General features: G+C 44.1%; 1 protein-coding gene across 2 annotated transcripts in view; it reads left to right on the forward strand.

The window, feature by feature from the left end:
* The window catches only part of NLE1 (notchless homolog 1), a 29,923-nt gene extending 18,662 nt beyond the window's left edge, over nucleotides 1-11,261 (forward strand). For both annotated transcript variants that reach the window (XM_087970146.1, XM_087970205.1), the window contains exons 10-13: nucleotides 2,009-2,211; nucleotides 5,078-5,237; nucleotides 7,538-7,608; nucleotides 10,323-11,261. In XM_087970146.1, coding sequence (XP_087826272.1) covers nucleotides 2,009-2,211; nucleotides 5,078-5,237; nucleotides 7,538-7,608; nucleotides 10,323-10,335 — 447 coding nt within the window. In that variant the 3' untranslated portion in view covers nucleotides 10,336-11,261. The remainder of the gene's footprint in view (nucleotides 1-2,008; nucleotides 2,212-5,077; nucleotides 5,238-7,537; nucleotides 7,609-10,322) is intronic.
* The last annotated feature ends 1,939 nt before the right edge of the window (nucleotides 11,262-13,200 follow it).

Below are 13,200 nucleotides of genomic sequence, written 5' to 3' on the forward strand. Positions count from 1 at the left end.
CGACCGTTGGTTTAATGACCATTCGAAATTACAAGGCACTGAAAAAACTGAAAAGGCTAGGGCTATTTTTCATACTTACAACTGTTGCAACATCCCGATCAAAATTCAGACGCTTGGCAACTGACTCGTATTTATGACGGTTTCATTGTCCCGGGGTCACATGATCCCCTTTTGTGACCTTCTGGCAAACAAAGTCCAGATTTGCTTAACAACCGTGGGACTAACTTAACATCCGCAATGATTCACTTAGCAGTTGTGACAAGAAAGGTTGTAGAATGAGGCAAAATCCACTTAGTAACGGCCTCACTTAGCAACAGAAGTGTTGGGCTCAATTGTTGTAAGTCAGTTATATACGTGAAGGTATTTTGTGGAAACATTGGGCCTTTTTGCTAAGTTCTTATGGTGGTGAGTTACAAAGGCTCAAGTTGTGCGCTGGGCTGATAAATACCTGTGATGACCCAGGGTGGGATACAAAATAAACAGAGTCACAAAAACAAGTGAAGCCCCTTTTATTCCTTCAACTTAGCTTCAAAGCTCCAAATATCCTTGACTGGAGACAAAAAAAACTCCCCCACAAGCAGTTACGAAAAGGAGGAAATGCCGTTTAAACTAAAAATGCTTATAAATTATAAAGAGTAAAAACAACACAAACCACACTGAAGCAATTAAGGAAACCAGGCATGATAAGGGCTTGAAGATGTCCACAGATATCGGAATACACACTGGAAAGGATGCCAAACTCAGAGAGGAACGACAGACTAGAGAGATTTCCATGCTTTGTTTCCAGCATTGGCCCATATGCATGTCCGTCCTTTTAACCAGTTCTCACAGCTGCAGCCCATGAAGGGGATCAGGGCCCTTTCCTCCCCCGTAGACCGTGCCATTCATGTCTCTCCCTTATCCTCTCCTCCCTGCGTGCTCTAGGATGGAGAGGGGATGGGCCTGGGTCTTCCTCTGACTGCCCAGCCGGCCTCTGCCCTTCCCCAGCCTCCTCCCCAACCTCTGGAGTCAGACTTCAACAGGGGCATGACAATACCCAAATGCAAAGCTGTTTCAAAATCTTCTGTTTTCAAGAGTGAGAAACGGAAACATGCAATAATAGGAACAATATATTACAATTAATTGACTTAGATTGAGCAAGAGAATGAATATAATTTAGGTAAGGATGAAATATGTTTGTTTGTTTTTTTAAAAAATATAGTTTATTAATTTTTACAATTAAAACCAGTCACAAAGGAAAAGAAGGAAAAGAGGAGAGGAAGAGAGGGAAAGAATTTGGGAAAGGAAAGAAAAAAAAGGGGGGGAAGAAAGAAAGAAGGAGGTTACAAGGTTAAAAGTATTCTTATTTTAACAGTTTGCAAGATCTTCTTTTGTTTTCATAACCTTAACTTGTGTCATATAACCACACCTGTTTTTTACTTATATCGCTACCTCGTTGTTATGGGTTGATGCTTTTCTTTTATGCCTTATGATATATAATTTATCTTTGGTCAATCCATTATACCAACAATTCCAGCTATCGTAGGTGAAGTGTCTTTGTTTTTAGCGCCAAAGTCAATTTATCCATTTCTGCGCATTTTGATATTTTTTCAATAATCATTTCATCTGATGGAGTTTGATGCTGTTTCAGTGTTGAGCGAAGGCTAATCTGGCCGCTGTTAAAATGTATTGTTATGTATTTAGCTTTTTGGAAATTTGCTTATCAAAAATCCCTAGTAGGAAGGACTCTGGTTTGGATGAAATATGTTTTTGAAAGATAATAATTACAATATTAATGATAATATAATAATTGACCAATGTGAGATATAATACTGATTAGAATGGTTTTATATATATAAACAAGTAAGAAATGTATGATGATAATATTATGTGCACAGGATATATGTACCCAACCGACACACCGTTGAACTGAAAAATGGTTTTATTTGTTTGTTTTTGTTGTTAAAATCATCTGTTTTCCTCACAAAAGTCACAATTATTTTATTTTTTTAAATCTTTTCTTCCTCAGGGCCAAGGACCGGAACGGCTGGTCTCTGGATCAGATGATTTCACTTTGTTTCTTTGGCTTCCCGCCGAAGATAAGAAGCCGTTGACAAGAATGACGGGCCATCAAGCGTTAATCAATCAAGTCGTCTTCTCCCCTGACACCCGCACCATCGCCAGCGCATCCTTCGACAAGTCAATCAAGCTTTGGGATGGACGGACCGGGAAGTAGGTGGAATTTGGGGGGGGAGGAGATTCTGGAACATTTTGAAGATTGTCCTTCCTTCCTCTGGACCACGTCAATCCAGATGTGAGGTTTTCCTGGAGGACATTTCTGGAATTCAGGACATGTTCTAGTCCAGGGGCCTCCAACCTGGACAAGTTTAAGACTTGTGGACTTCAACTCCCAGAATTCATCAGCCAACATGGCTGCCTGAGGAATTCTGGGAGTTGAAGTCCACAAATCTTAAAGTTTGCTCTGATTGGAGATACCAGTTCTGGATTCTTTCCCCGCCTCCTCCCCTGCGTTTTCTTATTACAATTCTGTTGTGAACAGGGATGCAGTACAGTACAGGTAGACCTCAACTTTACAACCATAATTGGGCCCAAAATTTCCGTTGCTAAGCAGAACCGTTTGCCTAGTGAGTTTTGCCCCATGTTAATGACCGTGTCAGGATTCCTTGCAGTTCCCCCCCAATTTAAATCACGAGTCTCGAGCCAAACTTCCAAAACTTCAAAAGGATTTATTGGGAGTTAACGTGTCCGGCATTGCCTGGGTGTAGCCGACTCTGAGACACGTAATTCACTGTCACCCTTGACCCTGGTTTTCCCCCCACCCCTCTGGGTGTATCATCATTCATATTCTCCAATGGGACACATCCATAGCCCAGAGTCATCAATCTTGCTCTCCAGTGAGATATTTGCATGGCAGAAACTTCAGTCACTCTAGTTACTATCTCTGAAAAACTATGTATGGAATGCACTTTCGATTTCCAAGCTGCCGCACTGCTCTTTCAAACCCCTTTCCCCCCCCTCCCTTTCTGTTGGCAACTCTAAAACGACCATAGAAATATTTTATGAGTTGACAGACCATTCTTATCACTGTTGTTAAGGGGCCACTGCCGTTGTTAAGTTAGCAACACGGTTGTTAAGGGAATCTGGCTTCCCTGTCGACTTTGCCGGTCGGAAGGTCACTAAAGGAGATCTCGCGGCCCCGGGACACTGCCACCGTCATAAATATGAACCAGTTGCCACATGTCCATATATATATGCTTTCTTAAGTTTTCGCGGGTATTTATATGTATGGTATTCAGCTTTGTTCAGGTATTTTCCCACGTCATTATACTTGTGCCTTTAAAGTTGTAGCAACATTTCGGCAGAATCTCATCTGCCATCATCAGACAAACACAATACAGAAGCCTGATGATGGCAGATGAAATTCTGCCGAAATGTTGCTACAACTTTAAAAGCACAACTATAATGACGTGGGAAAATATCCGAACAAAGCTGAATACCATATATATATATGTTTTCGTAGATTTTCACGTGGTACAGGTATGTAGGTCTAGGTGTGTTCAGGTCTTTTCCCGTGTAAGATTAAGAGTATCTTGGCGACGTTTCTGGGCGAGGTCCCACTCGCCATCCTCAGGCTGGTGCTTTCGGCTTCGTGCCAGTGCAAGCAGTGTGTGATCGGAGCTGCCGATCTCTCTATAAATACTGGTGGTGGGGGCTGGTGTGCTGGGCTGGTTTGCTGCGCTGCTGCCTCTTGATTGGGTTGATGGAGTTGACGTTTTGGTATAATGAGCTGTGTGATGGCCTTGTGAGTTTTGTTATATTTTGTTTATATATGTATACGATATATAAAACCGCCACCCTGCTCGAACCCGCTCAATACCACCACCCCTACATCTATCTCACACAACACACACATATATATAAAAGCAAATACCACTCACGCATCATCACAAAATCTCCAGAACCGTAAAGGCTGCAAGCCTGAAATTTGGCAGATATGTGTTCTGACCAAGGCTTCTTAGACTGTAATTACGCACACACTTATTTTAAAAACAAGACTTATTTTATTGCAATGCTGGGAATTGTTTTCATTCCCAGCCAGTAATGAATCTCAAACAGTCCCACCGAGATAAGCACCCACCTTTCTTTTCTGTGAAGTGCTGCCAATAACAGAAGTATCAAATGAACTAGCAAAAAAAAAAAACCAACCGAAGTACAAAGAGCTTCAAGAATGAACCTGAACCGAATGAACGACTTTGCTTCCTGCAAAGTTTTCTTCACCTTTGCCTGTCCTTTATACCTTATGGGAGGAACAATCACCTCCCAGCCTTACTCCCGAGTTGCCCCTTTTGTTTCAGCTGCTCTCGCCTTCTAGCAGCTCTGCGCACACGCAAACTGGGAACAGGCTCCCCTCGCTCCTTTGCCTCGCTGCTGCCAGACTCCAGAAGCTCCGGAGGCAGCATCCCACTTCCAGATGGTCCTGGTCCCATCCCTGCATTGGAAGCAGGACCTCGTCCGAGTCCCCTCCAGGCTCCCAGACTGATCTCCTTTCTTCCCCACTCTCCGATTCCGCTGCCGGCAAACCACAACAGTATGTTCCTCTTGGCTTCTGGGTGCTCACTAAGAAAGGGTTTTTCGAAATGACCCTCAGAGCTATTAGTATTTCCTATATTATTATTAACACGCTCTGATGCTAAGGAGTTCTGCTCCCCCTCCCCACCTGAAAAGAAATCTCTTCCAAATGCAAAACACAAGCAGAGGAGTTTCAGTTTTCACAGCACCAAGCAGCTTTAGTACAGAACAGTTGAGCTAAGCCACGCCCAGGCTCCTTGCTGTCTACTGGCTCACACAGCAAATACTGTTTCCGTTTCCAAACAGCCCTCAGCTCTGTCACACACTGACAGGATGCTAACCGGATGAATACCGATGGATGCTGGTAGGCAGAGGCAGAATTTTTTTTCTCCTTATTTTCCTCCCCAAAAACAGAGCCCGACCACATAGTAAGAAAATAAAAAGAGACAGACTTGGGGAAATGAGTGAGGCATGGAATTCCACCCTAACTGGCCTTTTCCGACCCCAGGTATCTCACTTCCCTGCGGGGACATGTCTCAGCTGTGTACCAGATTGCGTGGTCGGCCGACAGCCGTCTGCTGGTCAGCGGAAGTAGCGACAGCACCCTCAAAGTTTGGGACGCCAAGACACAGAAGTTGGCCGTTGACCTACCCGGACATGCTGATGAGGTATGGCTGGTCCCATCTCGGATTGCTTTGGGTTGCCTTCAACAACCTAAGCTGGCTGGAAGAAGGATGAGATTTGTGGTCATCTAGAACCGTGGTTCTCAACTCAACAACTTTGAAATACAGGACTTCAACTTCTGTGTGGTGTACACCCCTCTTAAAGCATGCTGGCTGGGAGATTTTGGGAGTGGAAGTCCACCCCTCTTAAAGCAGGCTGGCTAGGGAATTATGGGAGTGGAAGTCCAGCCATCTTAAAGCATGGCTGGCTGGGGGATTCTGGGAGTGGAAGTCCTCCTCTTAAAGCAGGCTGGCTGGGGGATTCTGAGAGTGGAAGTCCCCCATCTTAAAGCAGGCTGGCTGGGGGATTCTGGGAGTTGAAGTCCTCCCCTCTTAAAGCAGGCTGGCTGGGGGATTCTGGGAGTGGAAGTCCTCCCCTCTTAAAGCAGGCTGGCTGGGGGATTCTGGGAGTGGAAGTCCTCCCCTCTTAAAGCAGGCTGGCTGGGGGATTCTGAGAGTGGAAGTCCCCCATCTTAAAGCAGGCTGGCTGGGGGATTCTGGGAGTTGAAGTCCTCCCCTCTTAAAGCAGGCTGGCTGGGGGATTCTGGGAGTGGAAGTCCTCCCTCTTAAAGGATGCTGGCTGGGGGATTCTGGGAGTGGAAGTCCCCCCTCTTAAAGCATGCTGCCTGGGGATTCTGGAAGTGGAAGTCCTCCCCTCTTAAAGCAGTCTGGCTGGGGATTCTGGGAGTTGAAGTCCTCCTCTTAAAGGATGCTGGCTGGGGATTCTGGGAGTGGAAGTCCTCCCTCTTAAAGCAGTCTGGCTGGGGGATTCTGGGAGTTGAAGTCCTCCCCTCTTAAAGGATGCTGGCTGGAGGATTCTGGGAGTGGAAGTCCTCCCCTCTTAAAGCAGTCTGGCTGGGGGATTCTGGGAGTTGAAGTCCTCCCTCTTAAAGGATGCTGGCTGGGGGATTCTGGGAGTGGAAGTCCTCCTCTTAAAGCAGTCTGGCTGGGGGATTCTGGGAGTTGAAGTCCTCCCTCTTAAAGGATGCTGGCTGGGGGATTCTGGGAGTGGAAGTCCTCCTCTTAAAGCAGTCTGGCTGGGGATTCTGGGAGTTGAAGTCCTCCCCTCTTAAAGGATGCTGCCTGGGATTCTGGAAGTGGAAGTCCTCCTCTTAAAGCAGTCTGGCTGGGGGATTCTGGGAGTTGAAGTCCTCCTCTTAAAGGATGCTGGCTGGGGATTCTGGGAGTGGAAGTCCTCCTCTTAAAGCAGTCTGGCTGGGGATTCTGGGAGTTGAAGTCCTCCCCTCTTAAAGGATGCTGGCTGGAGGATTCTGGGAGTGAAGTCCTCCTCTTAAAGCAGTCTGGCTGGGGGATTCTGGGAGTTGAAGTCCTGCCCTCTTAAAGGATGCTGGCTGGAGGATTCTGGGAGTGGAAGTCCTCCTCTTAAAGCAGTCTGGCTGGGGGATTCTGGGAGTTGAAGTCCTCCCCTCTTAAAGGATGCTGGCTGGGGGATTCTGGGAGTTGAAGTCCACCCATCTTAAAACATGGTGGCTGAGGAATTCTGAAGTGGAAGTCTACCCATCTTAAAATAAGCTGGCTGGGGGATTCTGGGAGTGGAAGTCCTCCTCTTAAAGCAGTCTGGCTGGGGATTCTGGGAGTTGAAGTCCTCCCTCTTAAAGGATGCTGGCTGGAGGATTCTGGGAGTGGAAGTCCTCCTCTTAAAGCAGTCTGGCTGGGGATTCTGGGAGTTGAAGTCCTGCCCTCTTAAAGGATGCTGGCTGGAGGATTCTGGGAGTGGAAGTCCTCCCTCTTAAAGCAGTCTGGCTGGGGATTCTGGGAGTGGAAGTCCCCCATCTTAAAACATGGCTGGCTGGGGATTCTGGGAGTTGAAGTCCACCCATCTTAAAACATGGTGGCTGAGGAATTCTGAAGTGGAAGTCCACCTATCTTAAAATAAGCTGGCTGGGGGATTCTGGGAGTTGAAGTCCACTCTTTCTAAAGTTGCTTTCTAATGTTGAGAAATATCAATCTGGAGAGCAACAGGTGAGCATAGGATTGTGTAGACTGTGTAGTATTGTACCAAGCACTCTTTTACAAGCTGCTTTTCTACATGGCAAATTAGTAGCTGTTGATACATACGTTCTAGTCCTCCACAAACGAGTTTGAAATTCCATAAATGCGATCCTCGAGAAGCATATTTCTGTCTCCTCCCTTGTTTGATGGGAGAGGCAATGTTTCAGCTTAAAAATTATTTCACTTTCTTCACGGGAGTTGTTGATCTACTTTTGTGATAAATTCCTTTCCAGGTGTTTGCGGTAGACTGGAGTCCTGATGGCCAACGAGTCGCAAGTGGAGGGAAGGACAAATGTCTTCGGATGTAAGCTTTTTTTTTCACCCCCTTCCTCTATCTTCTTTTATTAAGATGGTCAGGCTCAAATGTCATCATTACTTCTTTTTTTTTTCCCCCACAAAATTTTATTGATTATATATTAAAATATTGGACACAGTGTTTACCGTCCCGGCAGTTGTCTATGCCATACACACTTAAAACATGGGTCTTCAAACTTGACAGCTGTAAGACTTGTGGACTTCAACTCCCAGAATTCCTCCTCCAGTCATGTTAGCTCAGGAATTCTGGGAGTTGAAGTCCACAAGTCTTACAGCTGTCAAGTTCAAGACCCTTGCCATATTGGTTGGGGAATGCCAGCTGAGGATGACTCTTGCTGTCACCCTCTTGGGAAGTTTTTGCAGCTTCTGAGACATTTCATTAAATCTTGTCTGGGTTTTCTTCAGCATTATCCAATCTTTCTGATGGTTCCCAGAATGACACAATTTTCTAGCACCAGAAGTAAAGACTTACTATTCCCACCAAACCTGCCTGAGATCTAAGAATAGCACTTGTGGACTTCAAGTCCCAGAATTCCTCCTCCAGTCATGTTAGCTCAGGAATTCTGGGAGTTGAAGTCCACAAGGCTTAAACTTGCCAAGTTTGAAGACCCTTCCACTAAAATATAAAACAAATAACATTATACTTGTCATGAATTGCTCATTTTATGCTACTATTCTATCCAATATGTACATTTATATTTACAGCATAAAACCTCATATGTTGCTAATTTTATACAGACATTTTATCCAATATGCTCCATTGTGTTTACCCAGATAACATCAGATTTCCATTCTATAGATCCTCATTATTTTCTGTTCTGGCTCCTCCTTCTCAATTCCAACCATTGATGAAAATTTATTCCATACATCATGATATTCTGTCTCTCCTTTATTTTTAAGCTTTAACGTTTGTCTATTTCTGCACAAACTAGTATTTTCTTTATTGTCTCTCCTTCTAAGGGGATGTCTCTATTTTTCAAATTTTGGGCATTTACCATTTTCACTGCTCCTGTTAAATGTTGTCTAGTATTAGATATTCCGACCCTCTGCTGTATCTCTGGTTGATTGTTCTCCCTGTCAGAAAGTTTCTCCTAATTTCCAGGTTGAATCTCTCCTTGTTCAGTTTCCATCCATTATTCCTTGTCTGGCCTTTGGGTGCTTTAGAAAATAGGTTGACCCCTTCCTCCCTGTGGCAGCCCCTCAAATATTGGAAGACTGCTATCCTGTCTCCCCTGGTCCTTTCTCTTTACTTTAATACCTGGTGGAGTTGCACACGTAATATTGTGCACGTTTTATTTGTTTTTATTTATTCCGTTTCTATAGCCTCCGATCCAACTGACTCTTAATACACAATTAGTTTCTGCGGTTGCTGTCTCTCCTGCCTAATCTAAATAAATTTTAATCTAAAATAATTTTTTAAATACTTTATAAAATATAAATATTTACCAATAAAGGAGAATATTTGTGGCTCTGTGAGGTCCCAGGAGGAGGAGGAGGGGAACTGTGTGCTCCCTGGCAATCTCTGAGCTTGGTGGCTTTCTTGCAGACATTTCACTACCCAATTAGGTAATGTCATCAGTGCTATAAAGGAGGGGGAAAAGAGAGGACAAGGGGAGGAGGAGGAAAAAGAGAAAAAAATCACCAAATTTAGAGAGCAGCAAGGACCCTACAGTCACCATAGTCCTCTTCCTCTTCCCCCTCTTTCTCCTTCTTTCTTCCTTCTCCTCTTTCTCCTTTTCCTCTTTCTCTTTCTCCTCCTTTTCCTTCTCTTTCTCCTCCTCTCCTCCTTCTCCTCTTTTTCTTTCTCCTTCTCCTTTTCCTTTCTTTCTCTTTCTCCTCCTCCTTTTCCTCTTTCTCTTTCTCCTCCTCCTTTTCCTTCTCTTTCTCCTCCTCTGCTCCTTCCTTCTCTTTTCTTTCTCCTCCTTTTCCTTTTCTCTTTCTCCTCTTCTTCTCTTTCTCCTTTCTCTTTCTTTCCTTTTCTTTCTCTTTCTCCTCCTCCTCCTCCTCCTTTTCCTCTTTCTCTTCCTTTTCCTTCTCTTTCTCCTCCTCTCCTCCTTCTCCTCTTTTTCTTTCTCTTCTCTTTCTTCCTTTCTCTCTTCTCCTCTTTCCTCCTCTGCTCCTTCTCCCTTTTTCTTTCTCCTTCTCCTCCTTTCTTTTTCTCCTCCTTCTTCTCCTTTTCCTCTTTCTCCCTTTTCTTTCTCTTCCTTTTCCTTCTTTTTCTCCTCATTCTCCTCTTTTTCTTTTTCCTCCTTTTCCTTTCTCTTTCTCCTCTTCTCCTTTTCCTTTTCCTTTCTTTCTCTTTCACCTCCTTTTCCTTCTCCTCTTTTTCCTCCTCTCCTCCTTCTCTTTTTCTTTCTCCTTTTCCTCGCTCTTTCTCCTCTCCTCCTCCTCTTTCTTTCTCCACCTCCTCTTCCTCCCTCCTCCTTCTCTTTCTTCTCCCCCCCACCACTCCTCTTCCTCCCTCCCTCCCTCCACAAACCTTGCTACCTTCTGTCACTGATGATATAACCTAGTTAGGTCATGAAACAACTTGGGGGGGGAAATAACCAAGCTCAGAGAGCATTAAAGACCCCATATAAATCTTTAGAATAAAACATTTCACTCTTAATTCAATGTTTCTTAACCTTGGCAGCTTTCAAATGTGTGGACTTCAAGGCCATGTTGTCAAGCTTTTGGGTTTTTTTTTTTTCTTCTTTCCAACAGATGGAGACGATAGCGGAAGGACTGGATGAACTTTTAAAAATTCTTTTCTGGTGCTACTCCTCCTGTTTTAGGGAAGATTTGGGGGTTTGAGAATGGGGCCCATTGTACAGAATACTTGGCAGACAACTTCCTTTTATATCGAACACTGGAAAACTATATTGAATATTTTCATCCGTGTTAACTATCAACATGGATGCTACAGCATAAGCAGGAAGATCTTCAGATCGTGGTTCAACTTAGATTATGAACTATGCTGGTCACAAATAAGCCACCATTCCCTTGCTTTGGACTCCTGTCAATAAGATGGATGTCATTATCTCAGTCTCTCAAATAGCTGAAGTGAGTACCGAAAGAATTGGGACTCTCAGGAAACAAAATAATGGTATCAATAGGCTTGGCTGAACTTTGAATATTTAGACCACTATAAAAAAAAAAATTATCCAGGAAGACCGAAAAGCCAGCAGAAAAAAATCTGAGAGGACTGAAGATGCCGCACAAAGCAAACCACAATTTTGACTAACGTTTGGTAAAATGAAGAAGCAAAGATGGAATAGAGTCGGCCAAAAAAACCGATGGAAATCTGGAGCAGTAATAGTCCTTAGAAGAAGACGGGACCACCATGTGCTGCAGTGTTTTGGTTTTTTGCAGATGACATTTCTTAATTATATCCTTTTAAACCACGTCTCCGGGTTTTAAATCAAAATGTCTTATGGCAATACAAGCTAATTCTCTCGCTTAAAGTTCCTAATCGGGGCAGAGAATTCTGCTGTCAAAGGACATGAAGGTTAAGCGTGATATTGTTCGTTGTTTTGGAATAACCCTGTTCCTTTCCCCTCCAGTGGTTTTTCTCTTGCCTTATAAGGAGAAAAGTTGTATAGAAGCGGTCCTCAAGTTACAACCATTCATTTAGTGAACGTTTGCAGTTACAAGAAATCTGGGGGGGGGGAAAGTGGCTTATGGTCTGGTTTTCACAGTTACAACCATTGCAGTATTCCCCATGGTCATGTGATCAAAATTCATCCACTTGGCAACTGACTTGCGTTTATGACGGCTGCAGTCTCCCAGGGGGGGTCATGTGATCCACTTTTGTGACCTTCTGACAAACTTAAGACATTTTGAATTCAATTCTGGTTGTTGGTTGAGGACTTCCTGTAAGTACTGTAGGTTTTGGGAGGTCCATCATAACTTTGAATGGTCGCTAAGCAAATGGTTGTAACTGGAGGACTACCAAGGCACAGCTTTTTAAATTAGCCCACTGCAGTAAAACTGGCCTGTCTCAACAATGCAAAGACATAGAAGGGAAAGCGCTGAGAATTGAAGGAGTCACTAAAAATATGTAACTAAAATGTTCAGAAAAGTTTTGGGGGATCTGATTGGTTGTCTATTGACTCTTAATTGTCCCTTGCTATCGTTCACTTGCTCCTTGGTAGACTGCCCCTGAACTTGGAGGCTCCATTCAGCATCTCCTGTCCTGATCCTCCCATCCATTGAAATGGGGTTCGGTTAATGCAATATCTTTTAGTCTTTCATCTATATCATTCGCCCTATGAGTAACTAACTCACCCTTGAAATATTAGGATGTCGAAAAAGATAGCTGCAGCAAAAATTTTAATTTTTAAGTTTCACGGCAGGGTAAATTTGGCGTCTCAAAATAGCTTAAATCTTTTAAGGTCCTACAAAAGCCTTATCAAAAGGACCTTTTGTTCCTGGTTAATATTATCCCTGTCATCTTTGAAGCTGCCTCGGAGGTCAGGAGCCCATGAAGAAGTAGCAAATAAATATTTTACACCGGTAATAGTCGTTCATAGATTTGCTTTGCTGATTCCAGGATTTCTTCTCCTTTTTTTAAAAAAAAAAAGCCATTTAAGCAAACGGCCGCTTTCGGTAATCATTAGTACTGTGATCAAATAATGTATTTATTTTATACAGCAGAATAAATGTTCTAGGCCTCTAAATAAGAAACCCATCTGCTCCTTTGGATCAGTAGCCTCAAAAAAGCAGGCAGCAAGGTGTGATTCGATTGGTACTTGAACGGGACACCATTAAAAGGCAGAACAGAACAGAATAACGAGTCAGAAGGGACCTTGGAGGTCTTCTAGTCCAACCCCCTGCGCAGGAAGGAAACCCTATACCATTTCAGACAAATGGTTGTCTAATTTCTTCTTAAAAACTTCTAGTGTTGGAGCGTTCAGGCTGCTAAACGGCAATTAATACCTTAGTTCACACATTTCACTAGAAAAGTTCATTTGTTTTGAGCTTAAGAGGATTTGTTTAAAAATCTAGCTGTTTTAAGATTTTCACATCACTAGATCCAGATTCTCGTGATGTTTTGGCCAAAATTGCAGTCATAGGTCGTTTTGCAGGATCTCTGGGCTCCACGGCAGATAGGTGCGTTCACCGTCATTGATTCTAGGGCACTGATCTGAGCAATATCCACTCCTACGCCCTTGCACCCCCCCCCCCCCCCCCCGTATACCAGAAACAAAAGCAGGTGTTCTCTTTTTTTTGGCACCAGCCCCTGTTTTATTTCAAGTTCACCCACAAGCAGTAAGACCACGCAATTGTACCCACAAGGTTGAGGCCCAGAAAGAGGCGAGAAGCCCAGGAGATAGGGGACGGAGACAAACAAGGGCGTTATGGGCCTGGCTAGTCTAGGGGGAGGCGGGACAGGAGAGCAGCGAGGGCGCCAAGGGAGGAGGGGTCAGCTATCCCAAAGCACCGAAGGCCAGACAGGAAAATGGAGGAACAAAAAGAGAGATTAACCAAAATGGGGATTCGACAGGGAGCACACCAGGAACAGAGGCTCAACGAACCACCCGACTGACGCCATTGTTGAAATGGTATAGGGTCTCCCGCTTGGGTGGGAGGTTGGACTAGA

This window comes from Notechis scutatus, chromosome 1 (assembly GCF_049901735.1).
Source record: "Notechis scutatus isolate UNSWTSFEM ecotype Mainland chromosome 1, rNotScu1.2, whole genome shotgun sequence".
In the NCBI taxonomy this organism is placed as follows: Eukaryota; Metazoa; Chordata; class Lepidosauria; order Squamata; family Elapidae; genus Notechis; species Notechis scutatus.